Consider the following 27,108-nt stretch of genomic DNA (forward strand, 5'->3'; position numbering starts at 1 on the left):
TGTAAACAATAACAGTAACATGATATAAATCTTTCACTTTAAACGCAGTTATTGTACAGTCACTGTGTACATGCTCAGCAGTGTGTGTACAATGTTGCTGTCTCATTTGTGCTTTTGGTATTTTATTGTTCAGTTAGTCTGTGTGTGTATGTGGATGAGCTCAGTAACACAGAGTTCAAGAAACACAAAACTTTTTCGTCATTTTAATGCAAATCAAGGAGTACCATTAACAAATAAGTACATTCATTGACAAATAAATATAAAAACACATCAATACATATTTAAATAAATTATAATTAAAAATAAACAGACACATTAATAAACCTATAAATAAGACAAAAACATAGTGAGAAAAAGTATGAATAAAGTAATTATGTAAATAATTGATCTATGAATAATTACAATAAAAAGGGTAAATTGTGCTAATTAAATGTTACTAAGAAAAATGCTTCACAATTACTTGGCATTTAGTATTTTAGACTAAATTCCATACTACAAAACAGCAGCAGAAAACATGATGACATAAATCAAATCAAATCAAATTCATTTTTAAAGTGTTTTTAATTTGCTTTCTGATTTTGTTGCAAAGCAGCTTTACAGAAATTGTGGTAGTAAGGCAATGAATTAAACTTAACATTGAACATACAACACAGAACCAACATATAAACCTTTTAAATAGTATATACACAGTTTACTGTAAAGTAATAGTAGTACGTGCGCGTGTGCTTGGTTGTAAAGTAGCTGTATTTAATAAGTTTGGTGTAGTTTTGTTAGAAACAATAACATTTTTTGCATTTATTATTTTACCATAAACATATACACAGTATTGTGAAACAAAACGTTGTTTAAATGTGTTATTTGTCTTCATTAACATGTTTTACAGTGTAGATGTGTGTTTAAGTAAAACTTTTGTTTTACGGTTTATAATAATTTATAAATTATACTTATTTTTTATTTATACATGACTATATATTATAACTAAGAAAGGCAAAAATCGATTTATTGTATAACATATTATGTTATTATAAATAACACATTAGTGTATTGTTTTAACAGTGGATTTAATGGTTCTAGTGCAAATAGAACTAGCTTTTTTGTATTTATGTATATAAATAGAATTAAAAAATAATGTTTAAATGTATAAACCTATTCAAAGAGCTGTAAATATGAACAAAGTATTTTTATATATTATAATAAAAGAAGCTCGAGCATCGTACCGTTTCCCTTTGATATGCTAATGGTGCCTGACGTCAGTGCGCAGGATCAAAGCGGCGCGCGGGCACATATAGGGCTGCACGCGCTCCCTCTCACACACTCGTACACTCGCTCGCTCTCTGTCTCCTGCCTGCGCGCTCACTCTCTCTCTCTCTCTCTCTCTCTCTCTCTCTCTCTCTCTCTCACACTCTCTCTCTCTCTCGCTCTCCCTCATCCACTCGCAGAGCGCGAGCCAGTCGGTGCAGCGCATTCCTCAGGGCTGCAGCGCGAGAGGCGCACGAGACAGCGAGAAAACGCGAGGAGAAAGAGCGGCAGGAAGCTCGCGAGCTGCTGGTGGATTTTTCTATATGATGCTTTATTTCGCTTACCTCCAGTTTTCTTCACGCGGAGCTGCTCTCGCGCTGGATTAACTCTGAACCAGTTTAAACTGTTTTTAGTGGATTATAATCGGCAGCAGTGAGGACCTGACTCCGGCTGAGCTCCAGCTCCGTAAAGGTGAGTCTCCCAGGCTTTTAGAAAAAAAAAACATATAGAGGGTAAAATATTTAACCTAGCCTGAGGTCTTATTTTCATTTCACTTGAAATTGAAATCTCCATTAAAATGCCTTGAAGTCCAAGAGCAGGTTTAATATATATCTGTGGAACAGCTACTGAAAGTCTAGGTGTGTTTCACAAACTTTGAAAGGTTGTGGAAACACTTACAACGTGTGCAGTAGCTAAATCTCTAAACTGCGTGCTAATCTGCACTATTTCTAAGATATGGAGACACATTTTACTCTAAAACTTTGTTTACATTTTAAAATAATAATAAAAAAAAACTCCTAAATGTGCAGAATGTTTAAAGGTCTACATTACACATGAGCTAATTTTTGGCTAGCTAATTAACACAGTGTATTTTTACACATTAAACATCATTTTCTATTTAAAAATAAAAGTAAGTAGTTTTTAAGTAGAAGTTAGATTTTTTTGTTCTTTCTTTTCTATGTAAAATTGATAGGTTTCGTATTTATGAAACATATTAATGTAAAATCACTGTGTTAATTAATTCCATTAAAACTCCACAAAATGTGGGTCATTTTTGCCCACTGAAGTGTATGTAGGTATAGAAAAGTTTGGGTTGGATTCCCATAAAGGGATTAAGCCTTGTCCTTGATTATACAGAACTGTAAATGATACTCCATTAATCTGCCCTTTAACCCAGCCTACAACTTAGTATGTTATACTTAACATTAATGGCACAATGTAAACGAAGTGGGTTAATTAGTGGGTTCATCACATTTTCAGTCACAATTGAGTTGTAGGAGAGTTCGTCCCAATGCTGTGTAAGGATAGAAGGTAATGTATTGAATATCTCTAGGTATTACATTAGAAATAAATCAGTAATGGCTCAGTTTTTCCCATGTAGTGTAAGTATAATTGGGTTAATTATTTGAAAACATTCTCTCATTTAGAAATCAGCTATAGGTCAGTTTTCCCAGAAAACAGAAGATCAAACATTTTATGCTTGGATTTTTGCCACATAGTAAATCTATTCAGTTAATTGCTTAACCACATTCTGTAAACTATATTAACTGAGTAATTTTGCCACATACAAAGGAAGGTCTGCAGTGTTTTAAATGCTTTAGGACATGTTTAATTTTTATGAATGGATAAGTAGAGGGCCACAGGCTTCCTCAGCTTCACTAGTCCTAGGCTACTGCTCACGCTGAAGAGTTCTGAAGCAACTGGGCTGTAATTTCCCTGCTGTTTAGGCTGCGTGCCTGAAGTGAAGCAGGAGATTAAATTTAGGCGTATGCTCGTTTATTTGTCTAATCTGAAGCGGCTCCCGAGGGCACAGTGGAAAGAAAGTACAAGAACAAGGTGGAGAAGAGCCAGGAGTGAGGCTCTTTACTTAGGAAACCACAAAGAAATCTCTTTTGGGAAGCTTTGCGGCTGAGCCTGCAGCGGAAAGTTTACATAAAGTGGGTTAAATCACTAAAACTGCATGTAAATCCAGTGTTCAACCTGTTTGGTCTGAACTCTTTATATGAGAACTGCTGTAGTTTGATATTTTATAGTCTAAGTAGAGGAAGAATTCCATTTGGACAGTGAGATTCTACAGAGTCTATATCCTAGGCCTAATGCAGGGGTGGTAAAAATAGTAATGCATGTGGCAGGATTTGTGACCAACGCAACTAATATATAGGTTTCCATTTGCACTTCTCTGTTAAATGTGACCTAAATAATGGAAACACTTAGTATGTGAGGTGAGGTTGCAGCCACTGGAGGGGAGCCTGTGCACTTTCTCTGTGTGTCTTTTAGCTTTTTATAGCTGAGACTCAAACCTGTGACAAATAAAAATCAGTATATATGTATATCAGTATTTTCAAAATAAAACTTTTCACTTAGACTTTCTTGGCCTCTTTATCATATCTCATTCAATTACTAACATGGAAAATTTGTTTTAAGTTGAGTAATAATGTAGAAATTAGCATATTTTAACAAATAACAATAAAATCAAAATATTTCTAAATTTTTTATTGGTTTCAGTAATTTTTTCACATTTTACTGGTTTTATGATACTATTTTTGGTGTTTAATTGCAGTTTAATTTGCAGATGTTTTGCTTGGTTAAATTTTATTTCTTGAACAAGGACAAAACGTCTGCCAATGGAATCAAATTACACAACTTTCCAAAGATTAACAACTTAGAACAAATGGAAATGATAAGATAAAATAACTTCATTCTTACCATTCTTACCAAATGAGAAATTAAAGCAAGAAATAATTCTTATGATTCAATAAAAAATAATTTGCTCATGTAATAGTGCATAATGGAAAAAATAGGGGAATATGTTATATTTTATGTTATATTCTTTTGCGCATTTTATATAAAATATCCCACAGATTTGTATAGACTGACTCCCTTTTTTTAATGCAAATCGAGCTAATTAGGTACGTCATCGAAGATTTGCACGTGCTTAGCGCACTCTTTGTCCTGCCTAACTGCGTGTGATCTGCTAAATGACTGTGTGAACGTGCGGCTCTGATACAGGGCTGTGGGGTAGATTGACCTGAGCTCTTTCTGAGACTGAGCGTTTCTTTCTGCTTTTGTTTTCCTGCAGCGGGAGAGGCGCAGGGAGAAGCAGCCCGGGCCATGGCCTCTGGCCTCTAACTGCCACAGAACGCCAAGAAGCTGCTGAAGCCAAACTGAGTGTGTGTGTGTGTGTGTGTGTGTGCACCTGCATCAATTTGTTTCTGACCGAGTTGGCTCTGATTTAGCAGCATGAAGAATCTGCTTCCATCACTTTTGCTCCACGTCCTGGCGCTTCTTCTCACGAGCCAGCAGTGCTCAGGAATCCGATGGCTGTGAGTGTCTTGAATTTCATACACACTTTCACACACCCAGTGATGTAATCATATGATCATTTTTACTCCAGGGATGCACAATGTTTTGTTATGTCAATTACAGATACTTAATAAAAGGGCCATTAACAGATATGTTTTGCACAATATATATTTTTGTTAATTGTTATCCTCAATACATGTAAAACAGAAGACCACAAAATAAATCTGCAAAATAATATGGTAATAAATAGGTTAGTATTTGTATACTGAGAATTCATAGTCGGTATTGGCCCCTGAAGCACTGATATTGTAACATAGGCCTAGACAGTGAAATTAATTAAAGATTGTACAGAACAAAGACTATATTACTTGTTAATTTATTATCAGAATATCAGCATTTACTATACATACAGGCAATATAAAAAATGAGTAATTTGGACTTGATATTTCTTTTTCTTCTGTTTGTATTTCATATCATAATGTGAGTCTGGCAGTTATTATTTACAATGTGTCAATTCTAAAATAAATCAACCAATGAAAAAGCTTTAAAGTGACTTCTGAGTATCTAAATGTATTTATGGGGATGCACAAGAATGTGATTTCTGCCACTTTTTCGTACATTTTCATGGACAATTCCAGCCAGATGCCGCCAGTCATGATCTCCAAAGATGCCACGTGTCACACGCGTACCAAGAATATGCCATAAAAGGCATTACTACCCACAATGGACAACGCAGTACATGTGACACGTGACATCTCTGAAAATGAAATGTTCCACATCCATCTGGCACCCACTATCAAGCCTCGCTCCAACTCACAGTGCGCTGGTAATTCACGTGGCGATGCCATATGCACACGGGCCAGTGTTCCTTAACCTCACTCACAAGATAACATCTCACAACTTATAGGCTTGTGGGCATTCCCAAGAATTCCTTGCGCATGATCACAGTTTACATCCTGTCTCATGACTTTTGGCATGGTAGTGAAGTATGGGCATTTAGTTCTGATACAGGTTCAATGTAAATGTAATTTTCTGTGGTTAATTATAAAATTATTTTAGCAAAACACCTAAAAAAATACTTAATTATTGTCTCACAATGTCCTTGTGTAACATAAAAAGCTAAGGACTTGTGAAACCCCTCAGACGCCCCCTGGCCCCTCTGAAACTGCACCAGTGTGCATTGTAATATGGTGTTTAGTCGGTTTAGAGCAGCTCTGCTTTTCCAGTCAGTGTATAATCTATCACTGCGCTGCACAAACAGAGCTGCGTCTTTTTTTCTCTTTAAAAATGTTGCAGTTTTACGCTCTGATCAATCCATTGCCACGTTTGCGACTCCACAGCAGAAATGTACAGTCGTCTGAGAGCTGAGGGAGTTTTTTAATCAATTGCGTTAATTGTGTGTAAATCACAGCATGTCATTGGGGGGAGTGAGTGAGACCTGCTCCTGCAGCCGTGCTAATGCCCAGAGCACAATACAAAACACATGCTGCCATAAACACCTGCGAAAGCTGGGTAACGGAGCTGTGCGTGTGTGTGTGTGTGTGAGTGTGTGTGGGTCACAGCTTATCATGGGGCATAGAGTGGCGGCCCCTCATTCCTAATCCGAAACAGACAAAGGTGCAAAAGGGGCTAGCAGCTTCTCACGAATGTGGCCACATGTGTGTGTGTGTGTGTGTGTGTGTGTGTAAGGGAAAGACCAATCGGGTCATCCATAGGCGCTCTGTCCCTATTAGGGTCACATCTAAACATCTATATTTGTTTTCATTTTTAGAAGCACACATGTTCCATGCAGACCCACACATTTAGTTTATTAGTTAATTTGTTAGTACCTTATATACCCTAAAAAAGTCAGCCACAGAGAAAACTAGAGCAATATGACACTATTTTATTAAATAGTGATGTTTTGTTGTAATATACAATTATACACGTAATACACACTATGGTTTTCTAAAAATGTTGTGGTTAATGTCAGAGTTTAAAAATACTAACCAACCAAGTAATTAAACCTGTTGTTTAACTGAATAAAGTTCAGTATATTTTGAATAAAATCACTGTTCAAAGTATTGGATCGTATTTGAATATTCATTTTTAGGAATCTACTGATTAATAATGCTTTATGTCAAAATATTGCAATAAATATTGCGCATCATGAAAATCGTTTTAAATATTATAATACTATGTTTTTACCATATTGCACATCCCTAGATAAAACCCACCCTGTTTAACTCTTAAGCACGTTATTTGTATGGATGATATACTTCCTTTATATAGTTTATTCACACTTTTACCATATTTTAAATAGTCTAGCTGCTTATGTAATTAAATTACTGCTACTGTATAGCATATAAAATAGTTTGTTTGATTATTTTTTTGTAGTTTTGAAGTGCCTTAAATACCTAGAGACAGGCCTGGCATGACTCCCACTATTCCACATTTATTATCAAATCTATTGTTAATTTTTGCCAATTTTGTAACTGTTTTGAACAGTTACGTAACATTTGTGTACATTGTCTGTTTGTTTTAAAGTGCAACATGAAAATACTATTAACAGAGTGAGCCACAGACAGCATGGTTAATGGTCAGTTTTATTTAGCTGTTTTAATTGGTTTTTATGTATAAGTTCCATGGGTGTCTACTAGTTTGTTGGTTGGTTTGTTTATTTGATACCCAGAATAGGGTCAGTCACAGACAGTGTTTTCATCCCTTAAATTACTTTTAGGGAAAAAAAGAAGAAAACCATTATACTCATACTTACACTTCTACTTATGTAAAAAAGGTTTAGTTACAGATTGTACCAACATTTTCCACTGTTAGGTTCAAATGTTTTTATATGTTTTAAAACATATAATTCCCATATGATATCTATTTTTATTTTCTACTTGTTTGTTTGTCTGATACCCAGTATGGCAAAATGCCCAAAAATAGTTTATTAGTGTTGCACAACCCTCAAAACGCTTGCATAACATTAAAAAGAGGGCTTGTGCAATACACTTACATTTTTATATAATTAGTCTTGCGTTTTATGTAATGAATTATATATTTAGTTTCATATTTGACTAGAAATGACAAAAACATATAAAACCTAAATGAGACACAGGTGGACACAATAATAACAGTCGATCAGCTTCAGAACATACCAAAACATCTCCTTTACTACTGATAGACTCTGATGAGCGATGGACTGAACGTTTACAATCTTCTCTTTCCTCAGTTTTTCTGCTCTGCACTGGAAACTACCAGTCCGAGATCATTCAAATCAGACCTCAGCAGGGTTTAAAGATCACTGAACAGGTTTTTATCTCCTCCGCTTTGTGTTTTCTGCAGCTATGCAGCTTCACGCACTGATGAATGAAGCTTTTGGCGTTTCCTGACACACGTTCTGCCACTCTGTGGTCACCGCTGTCTTAAGTCCAGCCAAATCTGCTGGCTAGCGCTTCTTTCTTTCCACTGGCAACCGGTATTTGTTCCCTTTCCCCCCGTTTTCCACGGGGTGCCAGAGATCGCTGCTAAATGATGCCAAAAGCCCTTCTTCCTGCGTTTATATCTAATCCTGACGGATTGCTCTCTGAGATGGCTTCAGTGTTTGCCTGCATTTGTTTGAGCTGCATTAAGAGCAGCTTCGGTATTCTGCTCCGTGTCAAACGTGCAGGAGTAGCTTCACTGGTGAACGCCGGGCGCTGGCAAGTGCTCAGAAAAAACATATTCTACATGATGAAACGTTGTCTGTGTTTTAGCTGTGTCTGCAGATGAGACTTTTTTTTACTATATATGTGTTTCTTTTTTGCGTTGCCTGAAAAGTATTTCAACCATATGGAACATTATTTCAGCTCAATTACATCTTTATGAGCAGCTAATTAGAACTTTCTATTATTAATAGCTGATTTTTATTTCGTCATTTTTCAGTTTGCTGGTTTTGCAGCACTGTTTATCATATATTGTTTCATTTCCCAAATTTGTACCCTTGACATTGTCAAGGGCTCCTTAGTCTATATGGAGCCTTCACAACTCAAAGAAGCCTTTTGAGTGCTTAAATGAGGGTTCACACTGGTGAAAAACCTTTTGTTTAAGGTTGGATCTAAAAACAAAAACAGTTATATAAATACAACACCAAAAAGATTCCATTACTTATACATTATAAAGTAAAAAAACCTTTGGAACTACATTAAACCAGGGCTCATTAATACGTAAAGAACATTTGGATACTTCAGATTGGTGAAAAACGTTTTAGTAAAAAAAAAAATCACTGTAGTGAACCCATATATTATATAGAATTAAAAAAAAGAATTTCAGTCTGGCCATCTTAACCTTATATTACAATGTATTACTTAGTGAATCGAAGTAAATGCTCAAAAATGACTTGAACGTTTTGGAAAAACAAGTTTTTTTTCGTGAGAGCAACAATATGTTATACACATGTAAATCGTAATGAAAGAAATAATGACCATATCTGCACAAACAATAGGCCGCAAAAATGACTTGTATATGAAACCTGATTCTGTATTTAGAGATCTCTACACGCACACCTTACCATACAAGTGTATATCTGTTAACGTTACCTCTGGCTCACTTTATTTCAGCTGTTCCAAAGTAATCCATCTTTGCTGAAGTGCTTTATTTGATCTGAAGAAATCCATAACTGCTCAACATTTGAGTTTCCAACACCCACAGTTTAGTGTATTTAGTGTGCATGGAGAACATTATTGTATTATAACATTTAAAACAGCATACAGTGTTAATAACTTAGTAATAAACAGTAAGTTTAAGGGTTTTTATTGTCCTAAAACTGCTAAAGCATTTGTTTGTTTTTTTATCTACAATAATTCGTTCCAATCCAATTTCTTAGTATTTGACTTTCCAGTTTCAATATTTCAACGTTTGTGAAGTTCATTATTTGTTGGTTTATGAAAACCTTGAGGTTGAAGGTTATGTCCATTGCTAATCATTGTTTAATCTGCTGAGGTGTTGAAACGCTCTGTAATGCTCAGCACATTTGCGTTTCCAACATCCACACTTTTATCACAAATGGTTCATTGTTTGAAACTCTCATGAAATATTGAAGTATTTTTGATATATTGGCCAGTCTGTTTATTTGTTCATTTATAGCAATAACCTAAAGCGTAGCTTTCTTTTTACTTCTTTGTTCTCATTCAGGTCACTTTCAGCATCATCGCAGCACATCAATAAGACTCAGCAGTGTAAGACTCTGCCTGGCCTGGTAACGTCTCAGGCTCAGCTGTGCCGCACTAACCTGGAGCTCATGCAGACCATCGTCCAGGCAGCTCGTGAGGTCAAGAAGACGTGTCAGAAAACCTTCGCTGACATGCGCTGGAACTGCTCCTCCATCGAGGCTCCTAAGTATCTTCCTGACCTGGAGAGAGGTGAGCCAGAAACAGAACACTAACACGATAAACACATTCAAAGAGCATTTTTGAAAATGTTGACATGGGGCTCAGTTTGAGGGAGAAATAGAGAACTCAATCCAAGATCAATAAGCAAAGCAGAAACCTACTAAGTAGGTGGAATTACATGTGTTTGATCACTGTTATATATCATCACTGTCATAACAAAGCATTGAATCTCCATTTTTAGGATAATAATAATGAAAATTCCAATCCAGTGTAATATCATGGAGCTCAGCATGCTTGGAGCAGAATTCTGTTACTTTAGCGAACAGATGTTCTCACTGGCTAGCATCGCCCCTTCTGAGTGATTGAATTTCGAACCTGCAACGTTCCTGATGACAGCATATTTAACTCTTATTCTATACGAGAAATACATTAATAAGAATAAAAAGAATATATCACAAATCACTTTTTTCAGATTTTATCCTTTCTCTGATTTAAAACAACCAATACTGATCTACACTGCTCTCTGAAAGAGCTCACAGTAGACACTTACTGAGGAAAAAACACAGCGCATCCAACAAGGAACAATAGATCCTTCATATTTTTTGGCAGAAATTTAGTAGCTCACAGAAAGCTCTAATTTTATTTGCTGATAAGCTGCACTTTCACCGCTGAAGACATGCACTCACTGTTTGGCAGGCCAGTAAAAATAAATCAACCAGTGGGTTTCCAATTTTCTGAGAGGACTGACCACTAGGGGGGCACTAAGCTACCATACATTATTTAGCCTTTATTCAGTCCCTATGTAGGTAGACTTCAAATATGCTGCGGCGCTCTGAGGTAGTGATGTGCTGCAGCCTCGTGAGCGTGTGATTTGATTTACTTTTGAGGAAAATGAACAAAATCCCATAAGAAGTCTTTTATTTTCCCCGCCGCTGCTGCAGTCATCAGAAAAAAATGAGCAGCGAGTGAAGAGCTTTTATTAAGTACAGCTGCTGAAAATTCTGTAACGTACTTTACCTTGGATTCCTACAGACACATTTTACAATTGCTGCAATTCATTTATCACTTATTTAATATAACACACTTTTGTGGATTTGTGGTTTCGTAGGAAAAGTACAGAATAGTTTGCAGACGGCACTGATTAATAAAACTTAAGATGAATAACCTGGAGCACACAGAGCGGCCAATATTCTGAAATAATGAATGCAATAGAGGTAAAACCAACGTTCAACTAGAGTTTTCTAGTTTTCTAGAGGAGCTTCCTAGTCCACCCAGCTTCTCTCATCAGCACAGTAAAGGATTGTGCTGGACTGTATTCTTTTATTTCAGTGTAAAATAAAACACTGCAGCTACAGAGCGAGGAGTGATCTACAGTAAAGAATAGAATTATAGTGCTAAACCAACATAATGCATCCAACTTAATGCCAGAAAAGAGAAAGAGGGAATAAATAAAGATGTTTACACATAAATGTATTTATTTTTTGGTCCCAAAAGTATTTTCTGGCATTGCTTGAAGTTTTTTACAAGTGAGTGTAAATGAGCTCTGCTGTAATTAGCTGCTGCAGGTTAGATGCAGTAATATACAGATACACAGTATGTATACAATGTATTGGGTTTTTGTGACATCACAACAACAGCTAATTCAAAACAGGCTGTTTATACAGTTTAGTGGATTGAATGGACTGCTGAGTAATAAAATGTGTGGTATAGTGTTTACACACTATACCACACATTTATTTCAATAAAATAAAAATAAAATAAAGACTTTCAGTATTGCATGTTAAATACCCTTTATGTGTATTGTCACTGTAAGGTACATAACACTAAATTTGTCCTGTTATGGAAGTTATTGTTATTGGGTCATTTTTGACAGCAACTATGGTCTGTTATTTATAAGATATAAAGGACAGCATAAACACATAAAACATCACGTTCTGGTGTGACATTGACAGCATGTGGCTGAGAATGAGCGAGTTCGCACCTTCCACAGTTAATAGCTGAATAATGAGCCTGCAGTTGAAGGGGTTAAATGGCTCCTGTCCAGTGGCAGTCGTCCTAAAGGCGTTAAAGTGACCACCCACAGATTCTTCCACTGCACTGCGAACTCCATTCTGTTTTCAGTGGGTTGGAAGGACCTGTTTAATTGTCTGAGGTCAGAGTTTACAAGGAAGGGCAGCGATTTTAATGGCTGCCCACGACGGCCTTTAAACTCTTTCTCCTTACCAGAAGTCCGTCATTCCCCTTCGGTCTTCATTTTAGGATAAAAGGCCTCATCTTCTCATCCCCCAAAAAGGAGCTTCACACACAGCACAGCTCTGTCCGTCTGCGTTTGATGCAGAGTGTGAAGAGTCCTTGTTTTGGTGACAATAGAACCCATTCTGTTCACTGATGTTAGAGATGGTGCAGAGTTAGTCAGTCAGGAGTGGACGCTTATCTGCGCTGATGTGGTTTAGAACTTTTTAACCCTTTAGTAGTGAGTTATTACTGTTGTTTGGTGGAAATATGCAAATGTAATTTCCCTTAATTACATTAATGCCTTAATAGTGAGTATTGGCTCATATCGATTCAAACTAAGAACCTTAATAATAAGTATTGGACCACACCAATCTGATCTAAGTGACTAAATACTGAGCATTGGCTGCTGCCGATCCAGTCTGGCTTTGCTCAGGTTGAGTATTGGCTTTTACATATCCAATGTGAGAACCGTAATGTTTAGAATTTGTTTATAGAGATCCAATTTGAGCACTTGAATGCTGAGAATTGTCCAATATCGACCCAACCTGAATACCTACATTCTAAGTATTGTCCAGTAACAATGCACCAGATCCATTCAACCTATGTGGAGTCCAGTACTGGTCATTTTCCTGTGCAAATTTCTGCAGATGATTTTATTTCCAGTACGACATCAGTGTTAATCATGCTGAATTCAACTAAAGCTGGTTGAAACTGGTTTCTTTTAAAGACACCGAACATGAGTTTCTGTTTGAGTTTAAATGCTTTTTAATTGAATTCTTTCTTCACTGCAAAACAGATGCTTTCTTTACTCTTGAAAAGATGCAAAATGATCTGTCACATGAAATAAAACACTAAAGTGCCCTAAATAAGTCAAAAATGTCTAAAAAAATAAGTGAAATACCCATCAACAGTGCAAAATGAGGACTATTAAATATTTAGACTAGATTAAAGACAACTTCACTAAGTCACAGTGAGTTTGCATTTTTTTCACCAAAAATCAAATTACAATGTTTTTGTCTAAAATGTTTTTGTCTATTTTTACATTTTCCAACCTCACTTTGTTCAATTTACATTGAAGCACAAATTAAATGTGTTGCGCTAATCCCTCTTTCTTTCTTTTTTTTAGGAACGAGGGAGTCTGCATTTGTTTACGCTCTCTCTGCGGCCGCTATTAGTCACACTATAGCTCGGGCGTGCACAACCGGAGACCTGAGGCTGTGCTCGTGTGGGCCGATCCCAGGTGAGATACCTGAACCAGGGTACAGGTGGGGCGGCTGCGCTGATAACCTGCACTACGGCCTCGTCATGGGCTCCAAGTTCTCTGATGCTCCGATGAAGATGAAGAAGAAGGCTGGCTCACACGCCAACAAACTGATGCACCTGCATAACAGCGAAGTGGGCCGGCAGGTAACAAAACACACCAATGACATTAAAGCTCACCTGTTACTTATCTCTTACACTATGGGATGGGAGATAATCTAGCTCCCCTATTACACCAAAAGCACATATAATACACCTGTCAGATAAAACTCATCTAATCACATCTGTTACACCAAAGCTCACCTGTTACAATAAAGCTTGGTTGCTACATAAAAAATATGTGTTAACCCTCCTGTTATGTTGTTAAGTTAATTTGTCAGGAACAGCAATGGTGTTACCGGGTCAATAAATTCTAACAAGCAGTGTAAATAATTTATTATATTTATTAACTCAGTTACTAATTATTCTATCAATATTTAGTGCAATGCTGTTCCTTACCTCTAACAGGTAATTGTGCAATGAGGATAATTCTCTCGTTAAAAAAAAAAAAAAGAACATGTTCAAACCTTTTCTAATATTTCAATACTTCAATACTTTATTACTTTTGAAAGACCAACATATAAAACACAATAGTTTTACATAACATTGAAACATAACATTGCAATATTGTTTTAGTTTTAGTTTTTGCAGTGGTTGGTTTCAAATATGTGAGATGAACCATTTTCGTATTATATGTTGAGTAAGACAAAGCTTGTTGTTTAAGGCAAGCAGAAGAAGTTTCATACTGAAATAATACTTTTAACTATTTTTCCTAGATCTTTAAACTTTAAAACGGGTCAGTTTGACCCATAACATAACAGGAAGGTTAAATTAAACCATTCCTATAATATATATTTAATTTGTAATGCTAAAGCTATTATACTAAATCTTACGTTACACTGTTTCCCTCTTTCCTCTCAGGCGCTGAAAGATGCTCTGGTGATGAAATGTAAATGTCACGGTGTCTCAGGTTCCTGCTCCATCCGTACCTGCTGGAGAGGCCTACAGGACCTGAAAGAAATTGCAATGGACCTGAAGGCCAAGTACCTGTCAGCCACCAAAGTGGTCCACCGGCCAATGGGCACACGCAAGCAGCTGGTGCCCAAAGACATCGACATCCGGCCAGTGCGAGAAAATGAGCTGGTTTACCTGCAGAGCTCTCCTGACTTCTGCGCGAAGAATGACAAACTGGGCTCTGTCGGCACTCAGGAGAGGTGAGACTGAAATGCTGGAGAATACTGTGTACAAGCTGTGCGTGATGACTGTGTTAACAAGAGTTTATCTAGAATTATTAATTAGAATAGCTGTTTGGATATAATCTGGCTGAATTCATTTTATTGGAAGTGAATGGGATGGTTGAATGGAGGTAAGATATTTACTCCCCTTATTACCTAGTTACACGTTTATGGCTCTGCACTGCGAGTCTTAACAGCTCTGGACTGTCCAGGCTGATTTACTGACTGATGACCTGATTACAGACTTTTGTACAGGAATACATGATTTGATTCCAAATATACTGCTGTTGTAAAACATTATACAACACCCAGCTTTATTAGAATGCTCTGGTCATGTTTTAATAACAAGTAACAATGTAGTAATTAGCACCCAGCTATAATATAAATATAGTATAATATATGTGCATTTATATGGAACCATTTGTATTAGTACATAAAAAGCAACAATAATCTGTCAGGTTTAATAACGAATATACTATTTAGAATATATGAATATGCAACATTAGCTACTAATTTAGTAATACACAGTCAGTTATGCTGACATATGCTAATAATCTAATAATAAAAAGCTTATAATAAATAAAGCTGCTAGGATGGCTTATTAATGCTTAGTAAGAAAAAGGGCCTTATTATATCCCCCATTGTATAAATGTTGCTACATTTTATTATATTTTATTAAATAAATATTGAAATATTGAAAGTTAAACATTATTAAGATGTTAAATGAAAGGGTGCCCAGATGTTAGACAGGCAGTGAATGTGGTGTGTATAATCATTTTGTTTTCGGCTGCTTTAGTGGAGGACAGGATTTTTTGGAATTGTGCTTCAAGTATACATTAGTAGCAACACACTATATGTGTGTGTGTGTGTGTGTGTGTGTGAATGTATTTTTAAAGTCAGTATGAAAGGCATTTCCAGGCTGTAGACTCTCTGAACTCTGCATTCCACTTAAATCAGAGATATTTACTGTCACCTCTTTAATACAGTGGAAATTTCTGCCAGAACTCGAGCAGTTTATTTACACTGGACCCACTGTCTGCCTTCACATGTTAGCATGAGTGTGCTCAGATCCCCCTGATCTATTGGTCAGGGCTTTTCTATAGACATCATACAAGAAGAGATATCCAAATATTTTAGACATATTTGTACATTTGTTTTATTTGTTCTTTTAGAAATGGGATTAATTTCGTAGAGCATTTTGTGGTCATCTTGACCAGGTTAGTGGCATGAGCAAACTTTTCACAAGCTTTTATTCTGAAACATACAAAATAAAAGCATGTGAAACTAACATATAAGAATCCATTCTGACTTTAATATAGGAAATTATACTGATTTACTGTTTAATATGAGATACTGTATAATATTCAGAGATCTCCAAACGTCTCTTTCAGTGATTGGATTTGGCTGTATTAAGGTGAAGCAGTAGATCATTTGAGGTGGTGTGCTTTTAAGTGTAAAGTGAGTATGCTTAAATGGCCAAAATGGTTTAAATTCCCGTCCTCACTATGGAGAGTTTATTTTTGTACAGCAGGCCATTAATTTTCTCCGTTTAGACGCTGAGATAACCTGAAGTCATGCAGTGTGTCGAGAGCACTCAGCGCAGGGCGTCCTCCAGACAGGCTCAGATAGGGATCCTGACGGCTTGTATATTTAGCGCTTCACCCTCAGTCACGAGACGCCCCAGCCTTCCATAATCATTAGCCGTGTCGACGGTGATATGTGTGACAGTATGGGTGTCTTCTTGGTGGTCTCAGGGGGCTAGAGAGCCATTAATAGCATAGTTTATAGGAAAATCAGATTTACAGTGCACCTCCACTACCACATATGTAATTGATCAGCTTAGACATGTCTGCTCCTATAGTTTCAACACTGGAACAAAAAGCCCACATTACAAACCAATATTGTCTCTACTACAGAGCTAATGTGCTAACTTATAGTTAACATGTTAGGATTAGCTTGTTATCTTGTAGATAATGTATTAAATGTTTGGAATCTTAGCGGGTAGATAGTGTATTACCTTAGGGTCAACATTTTAGAACTAGCATAGTTTGTGACTAAGCTTTTAAGCACCAAACATGTTAACTTGTGGCTAGTGTGTTACTTAACTAGCATGTTAACTTGTGGCTACTTTTTTAACTTGTGGCTAGTGTGTTAATTAACTAGCATGTACACGTGTGGCTACTTTGTTAATTTGTGGCTAGTGTTTTAATTAACTAGCATGTTAACTTGTGGCTGTTTTGTTAACTTGTGGCTAGTGTGTTAATTAACTAGCATGTTAACTTGTGGCTGCTTTGTTAACTTGTGGCTAGTGTGTTAATTAACTAGCATGTTAACTTGTGGCTGCTTTAGTAACTTGTGGCTAGTGTGTTAATTAACTAGCATGTTAACTTGTGGCTGTTTTGTTAACTTGTGGCTAGTGTGTTAATTAACTAGCATGTTAACTTGTGGCTGCTTTGTTAACTTGTGGCTAGTGTGTTAATTAACTAGCATGTTAACTTGTGGCTGTTTTGTTAACTTGTGGCTAGTGTGTTAATTAACTAGCATGTTAACTTGTGGCTGCTTTGTTAACTTGTGGCTAGTGTGTTAATTAACTAGCATGTTAACTTGTGGCTGCTTTAGTAACTTGTGGCTAGTGTGTTAATTAACTAGCATGTTAACTTGTGGCTGCTTTGTTAACTTGTGGCTAGTGTGTTAATTAACTAGCATGTTAACTTGTGGCTACTTTGTTAACTTGTGGCTAGTGTGTTAATTAACTAGCATTTTAACTTGTGGCTACTTTTTAACTTGTGGCTAGTGTGTTAATTAACTAGCATGTTAACTTGTGGCTACTTTGTTAACTTGTGGCTAGTGTGTTAATTAACTAGCATGTTAACGTGTGGCTACTTTGTTAACTTGTGGCTAGTGTGTTAATTAACTAGCATTTTAACTTGTGGCTACTTTGTTAACTTGTGGCTAGTGTGTTAGTTTGCTATCAAAGGCTTAACATTGTGGAACCAGTATATTAGCTTGTAGCCAGTGTGTAGAATATTAAACTAGCAAGTTCACTTGTGACTATGTGGTAACTAATAAGCATAATAACTTGGACTATTATGCTTAATTGATGTTAAAATGTTAGGATTAGCATCTTAGCCTGTGGATACTGTTAAATATTGAATTGGTTTTTTAGCTTGTGGCTATGTTAACTTAAAATGTTAGGACTAGCATTAAATTATGACAACACTATTTTAAATTAATTTAATTAGAACTTTTGTGAATCATTATGTAAAATAATTTTCAGCAGTTTATAGACCTTACAGAGTGTCTATGCTTCAGTTTTGCACATTTCTCTCAAGTTAAAACCAGGGCAAAAAAGCTGCTGAAAGTCTTTATCAGTTACTGTGGTTAAATTAAACAACCATTCCAGCAGACAGAACTAGACTCTACAGAGAGATCTAAGTGACAAGCTGGAAAAACATGCAGTAATACAGTTAAAAAGCTTGTAATTCACACACACACCTACACTCAGCATGTGTATCAGTGCGGATCTGGCTCGATCTCCTCTTTAATATAAAGAGTGTATTTAAAGTTAAGTCTGAGAAATGTCCTGAGGCTTAGCGATGATCAGTATCTCTGCAGAAACGAGCTCTGTGGTCTCTGGAGGAAACTGAGGAGACTGTTAAAAGATGTGTTTCCACTTTAGAGTTGAATTAGATGTGTAGTTTTGCAGCTGTGAAATATAAAGCTGATTGAGATAGGTTTGCTTGAGCTGCCTGTCAGGTATTGTATGTTCTAATTTTTGTCATATAAAATTAAGTTTTCATCTGTTAATTAAACACATTTCAAATTTTTAAATATTAAATTGATGACATATTAGGCAGGCACAAGTTCAACCTGGCAAGTAAAATATATAAAAAGAATACATTTAAATTTATTTCAATAATATAGCATTTTAATGTAAATTAATTTATTGTCTTACCTTTTAAAATATGTGTTGTCTAGCTCATTCTTACCAGTATAGCAACTTCATAGTGGCATATAATTTAGCGCCTTGCTAAATATGCAAATAAATATATATTAAATAAGAAAGGGACAAAACATTTTACTGATTTTATTTTTAGGCTACAAATGCTATTAATTAGTTTTGGTGAATGACTAATAAAACCAGTCTTACATTAATGTACATTAAAATACATTTAGATATATTTAACTCCCTCCTATACTCCAACCCACACACACACACGTTCCTGCCACCACAGTGGATGTCTCTGTTTCCAGAGTGTCCTCTTTTTCAAAAAGCAAATATCTTTACCCTAAAATGTGACGATTTGCCGGTTTCAGCTAAAATAGCAGCTTCCTAATTCTAGCTAATAGAACACTTTTCTAATTCCTGCTCCTGAAATGTATTTCTTATTTTATTTATTGTATTAGCATGTTAATTTCTGCTGCTTTAGTGCTTTGCTACGTCCAGACAATGTAGAACCTAATCCCAATTAATATAGTAATTTAATTGTAGCTAATGCAGCACCTTGCTAATTCCAGCTAATGTAGTGGCTTGCCTCCTCTAGAATATGTGATAGCTTGCAAATTCCAGCTAATAAAGCTCCCTTCTAATTACAGCTAATGTAACTACTATGCTCTTCTTACAGCACTTGTATTCACATTTGTCCTGTACTCTATAAGCCCCCACCCCAGTGGCACGCCTGGGAGACACTTTAATTTCAGTAATAGCTCTGTCCTGGTTTTAAATAACGACATTCTTCACCTCTTGCTCTCTCACCCAGCAGCCATCCTCTCTCTCAGCACACAGGCCATTAACGCCACACAATTATAAAACAATGCACTTACGGAGAGTGGCCAGTTGAGTGTGATTTATGACGAGCTATTCTCCGTTCACTTTAGATGCCTCAGGCTTTAGCGAATGAAAGCCCCTGCAGAACGTAGGCCTGCTAGACTGAAATACCAGGCCGAAATGTTCCCCTGGATACAAATCAAATGCCTCTTAAATGGACTTTATGGAGCTTCAGTGTTGAGGATTTAATGGGTGCACGAGACAGACTTTTACTGTAGCTGGGATTTTACATACGGTGTGAAGAGGTGGTAGATATTCAAGAATGGCTTTTCAAGCCTGTGGGAAGTGTGTGGTTTTTGTGTGTGTGTTTATGTGCATGCGTCTGGGACTTGTTCTAAAGACATATTCATGACTCCCTGTAGGGTTTTGAGTGGTTAGAAACCTTTTTTAAATTCTGAATGTAGAAGCCAGAGTTTTGCCATATATTTTTTATTTATTTATTTTAACCTAATTGCATTATTAAAATATATTTATATAAAGTTTCAGTATTAACAACCTTGAGGCTGAACTTCAAAATTATCTCAAAAAAAAAAAAAAAAGAAATATAATGTCAGAATCGCACACTAAAGACTAAAGACTAAACACTGGTTTGCACCCCAGATTTGGACATGAGAATTAATACTGACGTGAACCCCAGACACTCAAGACTCAATTTGGATTGCACCCTAAGAGACTTGCGACTTGACTTGGACTCACACTCCAGTAAAGTGACTCGAACATGAGTCTTTGTGACTGAACTTAGACTTAAATCTTAGAAACTTGAGTTACATTTGCAACCTAAAAACTTAACTTAAAGACTTCACTTCGACCTGCAATCTAGAGAGTCAAAACTTGACTTAGACTCAAATTCCAGAGCTCTGGAGACTCTGAAAATCTCTGAAATAAATTCACAAATACTTTCTGACTTTCCTTGATAAACTGTAATAAATGCCCAAGTAATGAATTAAGTATTTGAAATACACCTCCAACAGCTAATACTGTACCTGTGCAAATCCACCTTTCCATAGTTATTAGAGCTTTCATATTAATAAACATTTCTTCTCTTTTTTCCCTCCTTCTTTTCTCCACTATCTCTGTTCCAGGCAGTGCAATAAGACGTCCAGTGGCAGTGACAGTTGTGATCTGATGTGCTGTGGCCGGGGCTACAATCCATACACCGAGAAGGTGGTCGAACGCTGCCACTGCAAGTACCACTGGTGCTGCTACGTCACCTGCAAGAAGTGTGAGAGGACTGTGGAGAGATACGTTTGCAAATGATTTGGCGCTCATACATACGCCTGCTTCGGATCTCGTTCCCTGCCTTCTACGAAGAAAAACTCCACCTTAACCCTTTGATTCTTCGTTTTTTGGTGTCCAAGTGTGCTTGAGCTCCGGGACTTGTTTCAGGCAGTCCTGCCTATTCCGACTCAGCTGCTTCTAGAGTTTATTTGGAACTTCTGTGCTAAGAATCTGTATCTCTCAAGAATCTAGATTCAGCTATGGATCTTTGACATTCAGACTTTCAGGCTTTACTCAGCTTTTTCCGCTCCAAACCTCTCCAGTCTGCAGACCTAACCAAGCACTATATTACAAAGAAGGCTTACTTGTGTTTTAAGCTTTTTTACACAGCTCTGACACAGAAGCTGAACTTTCGAGCGAACATTGGTTGACGTGGGTGTGAGAAAGTATATATCAACCTTTTTTGCAGAAGCTGCCGTCCTAAAGGGTGTTTTTGTTGTCATTTCAAAAAAACATATGTTCTCATATCTGGAAATTGTGAGTTTTATTTTCATATAGATTGTTGGAGTCACTCTGTAACAGTGTCTCCTGCCTTCCTCAACAAGAAAGAGACTTCTGTTCTCTGGAACTGGATGAGTTTTCAAGGGAAGTCCAGTTCCATACTGGGAGGGATTAGTGTGCTCAGATGGTACTTTGCTTTTAGTGGGCAGACAATGAGAAAAAAACAAGTGGAGTCTGATTCATCTCTCGGACTCGCACCTGGAGTAGTTGACGAATATGATTTTAATGGGAAAATACCTGCATTTACTTTTTGTATTCTCACCAAGAACATTTGGACTATATGTATTTTGTACGCTGTTACATTTTTTTGTTTTTAATCCAAAGTGCAGAAACCAGCTGCTACAGCAATACTACAAGCAGTGCCACGAACCACTTATCTGTGGATGTACATACTGTCATTTTTGTATGCTGAATTTAAAAAAGAAATATTTATAGACTAATTAAAGATTCTTTACCAAGTATGTTGAAGCCTAGTTTTTCTTTCTCCCAAATTTGCCATTTACATTTTATATTTGTTACAGAGCTTTACATTTATGAGGGTTCATGAATCAGATCAGTCATAATTCATTACTACATTACCTCTATTTATCAAACAGGCAGTTTTTATTATTATGTCTGCAAGACTGATATATATTTAGTGTCAGGAATAAACTGTGATCTCTTAGAAGCAGCAAAAGTTAATATAACCAGATTTCATTTTAGGCCGATTTGGAAGATATCAATGGGTTTATTTATAATAAAATGTAAAATATCTAGTGTTAATAAATTATATAAAAAAATATAATGGCAAAAGATGAAGATACAAGTTTTTTATTCCAAAAGTGACAATACATAAATTACCTGTTTTCTGATTGCCTGCTCTGTACTGTGCTTCATTGTGCAGTTTTGTCTTAACAGTATATTTACCAATCCATGTAATATGGTTCAAATTTAGGTCACTCTGGAAAGAGCGTCAAACAAATGCCATGGATTTCTCTCTTATGGTTTTAGGCACCTCGTGGAACTTTAGTCTGAATAGGTGCGGCTACATTACAAAAACTACAAGAATTTTTTTTTAATGGGTTATGTTCACAGCTTTGTTTTAATACAGTGTTTACATTAAACTCTTCTACTTTTGCAGCTCCGATAGAGGCCCCTATGACCAGTTGTTTCTGGAATGATTGGAAAAACACAAAAGCTTTAATTGTGATCAATTTAAATTCCTTATTGTGGTGATGGTATGATGGTATGTAACTCAGCTGACACTTGATATGTTTCAGATTGAAGGCTAAAGAGCATTCTCTTAAATCCTCGAAACCCTGGGAAAGTGTTTGTTTAGCGACACTTAATGCCCTAATAAGTAGCAAATGCAAGGCCAGTAAAGTCTCAAAGCTTGGCACAACCAACGTTACACTTTCCAGTGTTTAACTGGCCATTATTCAGCCTTTATGAGTGAGGCTATTGTTTCGTTCAGCTTTTTTAACAATGGAGAAATGAAAAAAGGCTGTGAGCAGGCGTGTACCTTGCATAAAAGAAAACATTTTAGCAGCAGGTTTAGCCAACTGTTACCACAGCTGTTAACATTACTCTCTTGCTTGTGTGATGTGAACAAAGAGAGAGCAGGGATATATAGATATATTAAAATTCTCTTTTTAATTTCATTTATTTTACCATCGTCAACATACTCCACATTAAATCCATATGTAGGTACATATGCAGGGTTGTATAGTTAATAACATGGATATATTTTCATTGTAATCACGAAGACTATAACCTGGCTACATTCACCACCACTGTATTCTGACGTAGTTACCTCCCTCTGAATGTTGTCTTCTCAAACAGTAAGATATGCAGAGAATTTTACAGCAATTTTATTTTACAAAAATCACAATTAAAGAATGCAATATATTGGATAACAAAAGGAGCTTTTATTAATCATCGATGGTCATCTACATTAACTCATGAATTGATGACATTCAGAGCTCAAAGCTTTATTGTTGATCTTAGTGTTTTTAGCATTAATCGAGCACTATTTTGATGCAGATCAAAAACTCACAGTGAGATTTTGCCAGGCTAAAGTAGAGCCTTTAACAGAAATCCAGAAATCCTTCACAGAGAGAATGTGACATGAATGTGACTGATTGTATTTTTTAATTCAGAGTTTGAAGCTATATTGTTGCTTGCTGATGATCATCTATGTAACCCATTAATACATGCTGATGAATTTCACACTTTACAGTAAGAACTTTTTGAACAGTAGAACACAACAGTTGAACACAAAAAGGTTAGATGTTGATTTGTGAATAAAAACGTATCCTAACGGAATTAAATAGTACAAGCTCAAATAAAAAAAAAATTGGGACACTATGTAAAATGTATGTAAATATAAATAAAAACAGAATGCAATGAGCAAATTGTATAGACCCACATCTTATTCACAGTATAGCAAAGAACACATTTGACTACTCACCGAGTTTCATTCTGGATGGTTTTACACTGATGATGAGTGTATATTAATGGTCATTAATATAGTTTAATAGATTTGGATGTATTTTAACTCCCTCCCTTTCACCCTCACACATACAGTACACACTGCCACGGTCCTACAACTTGGGTCTACTTGAATGTCTCCAAAAAACAGTAAAACCAGTGTATTTTTCTTTTAACTATGTAAATTATGGTTACCTTCAGTTACAGTTGAATCTTCTAAGCACTTCTAAGGATTGTATAGGCTTGGGGAGCACATGTTTAAGCCTGTACACCAAAGGAAACTCGTGGGAGTGAGAAAAGCTGGTAGAACATTGGACCAGCAGTCAGGGAGTCCTATTAAACAGAACACAATTATTACTGCATTAGTGATCTGGCCTCTTTTATGGCCTCAGTTTGTTTATGACTGTCTACGAATCGAGAGAGGAACCATGCTAGTATGATTAGAGTGTTTTGGAGAGCATTTTAATGATTAAATTGCATTAAACATCGCTGTGTACTCAGAGTCTACAGTGCAGAGCCTGTGCTGTAAAGCAGCCAGGCTGTTGTCACCGGTTCATAAGGGCTTTCATGCGGCGGTCCTGCATCTTAGCCAAGAACAACGCTGGTGTTTTCGAACACGGCAAGGAAAACCCTGTAACAGAAAATCATTTGTAAAGTGGGACCGCTGAGAATGAAGCAACGTGATCGTAGATCACACACTTCAAGTCAATTACAATCCAAATACAACTAACACAGAGGAGCAGCTAGCCACTTCAGGCCTGATCTCAGCAGGCAGATCTGAGGAGCTCTGGTGTCAGCTCAGCAGTGGCTCTGCTGTGTGTGGCGGTGAAAGAATGTAGCTTTGCTTTGGCTGAAGATCTGGAGGCTGTGGGTTTGCAACATCTTCTAACAGAGCATTTACATACATTAGACAGACAGATATTTCCCTGTGTGTGTGTGTATGTGTGGATTTCACAGAATTCACTTCTATATTATTGGAATCTCCCTCTTTGAGGCCGTAATAAAGCCCTATTTTGATGCAGATCAACAACTCACAGTGAGATCTAGCCAGGGTAAAGTAGAGCCTTTCATAAACATCCCACTTTTCCTGTGACTCTTTGTATTTTCACACATATTTACACTCTGTTGCCCGGAGATCCTACACAGAGAGGGACAGACGAATGTGACAGGAAGAATTTGAAAGACAGAAACCTGCTTGGTCTTTCTTTGTGCTCAGTAGACCTATCAATGTGCTCTGTGGGTGAAAATGACACCTGATTGGTCTGTATATTTTAATATTTAATTTTTTTTTTAGTTCAAAATCAGAAACTATAGCTTGTGCTACCTCAGTGTGTTGTCATTAGTGTATTTTTTTTTTATGGTAAAGCTAATCGTATATATATATATTAGCATCTGCTACATGTGCTGCTTCATGAGGTTTTATTGTGTAAACCTTTCACATTTGAAATAAAATAAAAACTACAGCACTGCTATTTTTAAAACTCTCCAATATTTTTAATAAGGATTTCAGCATGTGAAGAACCACAGACGCTGGCAAGAGTAAATCAAGTGATGAGCTTCAGCAAATGGAGGTGGCTAGTTAGCTTGCTAGTGCCCCCAAACATGTAGCTAACTAGCGATAAACCTTGGCAACTCCTACACCAAGCTGATGATGTTATCAACTACATGGTACCAGATAACAAAATATATTAAGATTTCATGTACAAACACCCACCAGCTAAGGAAGGTGCGCCTCTGCTATCAACCTCTCTCCCAGTGCAGTGTGGCTAGCGTTAGCAGCGTTAACGTTAGCCAATAAATACCAAGCTGGAGTATATTAATACACTCTACTCTAATAAATGTAAAGAAATAAAGCTTTCTACATCACTTTTCACACTTTGTATCACTTACTAGTTACCAGATCTTCACCTGCACACTCTGTTTACCCATTTACCCCTTAGAAGATATGAGCTGAAAAAGGCTCAGCAAGCTGAGGTAAATCAGCACTAACATATGTCTGTTAAACTAAAACACTGTCTGCCTTTAACTGTAGTCAAATTTCAAGTCAAGTCAAATTTATTTATAATGTGCGATAAAATAAAACAAACAAAAATGTAAAAGAAAACAAAACAGTAATAAATTATAAAATATTCTTAATTTCTAATCTAGGCTATAGGGGGAAAGTTTATTTACATGGAAAAAAAACTGTACATTTTAGCTACATATCATTTAACTGTCTGTAACTTTCTGTGTCTAAATAGAGTTATAGAGATGTACAGTAACACCCTGTGTGATGCTATAGAGCTATAGAAATTTGCTACAGTGTATAATAGACTTATTTATTTCATTATGTCATTGTGTATGGTCTTTAATTAATCAGAAAATGAATCATGTAAATCATGTAATTTTTCTCTCAGAGTGCAGCAGACAAAAACACGGCTAGGCTAAGCATAGTAAGTTGTACTAGGGTACTTTGGAGCATCTTTGAGACAGTAATAGAGCAGCATTTTGAAGCAGATCAATAACTGTCCATGGGAACAAACCATATATGGTGTAGAGCAGAACCTTTAAACATGGTGGAGGTAGTTTTACACACTCTTTCTGTATTGGAGACCTCCGAATCCAAAATAAACAGTGACCTAAAAAAAAATCTTGACCATGTTATGATATGCTGCCCTGTATGCCTTGCATGAATGGGAGGGGCTAAACTGCTGCAGGATGAATACGTTAGATACAATAGATGGTGACTTAAAACAGTTAAAAACTTAAAAAAAGACTCCATGTGTGTTCTGTATAGGCTTTAGAGTAAATGGTATGTTTTGAAGCAGACATACTATGATACACTTAAACTATGTTTCACATGATTTGAGCTATTTAATTAAGTATTTGATACATATTTTAAATAATTCTCTTAGAGTGCAGTGGCCAAAACACTCCCAGGCTAAGAATAGTGAAAGTCTGTGAATGTATTTTGGTGCTGTGATGGGGTGCGTGGGTTTAAAATATGTTTGAGTGTGTGTGTGTGTTTATACCTGTGGCAGGTATGATGATAGGGAAGGAAATAGCAGCCCTGTGCAGGTGGGAGTGTGTCCTTAGCACTCAGAGCCCAATCTGTCAACACACTCGGGACGCCTCTGGCAGGGACTTGGGCAGTTTGGGCAGCTGGAGGCGGGGTGGGGGGTGGTGGGGTAGGTGGGGGAGTTGGGTCATTCGTCCCTGTCTCCTCCTCCCCCTCAGAACCGGCCTGTCAGTGGGGCCCACGCTATCATCACCAGCACAGCGCCGGACTGATGAGTGAGAGGACACATGACTGGCTCCCAATTTGAGAGCACAGGAATTAGAGAGCTGCTGAAGGTCCAAAACTCTCTCTCTCTCTCCCTCTATCTCTCTCTCT

The 27,108-nt window shown here is 36.8% G+C and overlaps 1 protein-coding gene across 1 annotated transcript; it reads left to right on the top strand.

Annotated features, from left to right (window-relative positions):
* The first annotated feature begins 1,327 nt into the window (after window positions 1–1,327).
* wnt11 (wingless-type MMTV integration site family, member 11) lies at window positions 1,328–21,727 on the top strand. The gene is made up of 6 exons (XM_049468991.1): window positions 1,328–1,710; window positions 4,319–4,562; window positions 9,694–9,920; window positions 13,252–13,532; window positions 14,346–14,638; window positions 20,570–21,727. The coding sequence occupies exons 2-6, from the start codon at window positions 4,480–4,482 to the stop codon at window positions 20,742–20,744; spliced, it is 1,059 nt and encodes a 352-aa protein (XP_049324948.1). The 5' UTR covers window positions 1,328–1,710; window positions 4,319–4,479; the 3' UTR covers window positions 20,745–21,727.
* The last annotated feature ends 5,381 nt before the right edge of the window (window positions 21,728–27,108 follow it).

Source organism: Astyanax mexicanus, chromosome 20 (genome assembly GCF_023375975.1).
Source record: "Astyanax mexicanus isolate ESR-SI-001 chromosome 20, AstMex3_surface, whole genome shotgun sequence".
NCBI classification, from domain to species: domain Eukaryota; kingdom Metazoa; phylum Chordata; class Actinopteri; order Characiformes; family Acestrorhamphidae; genus Astyanax; species Astyanax mexicanus.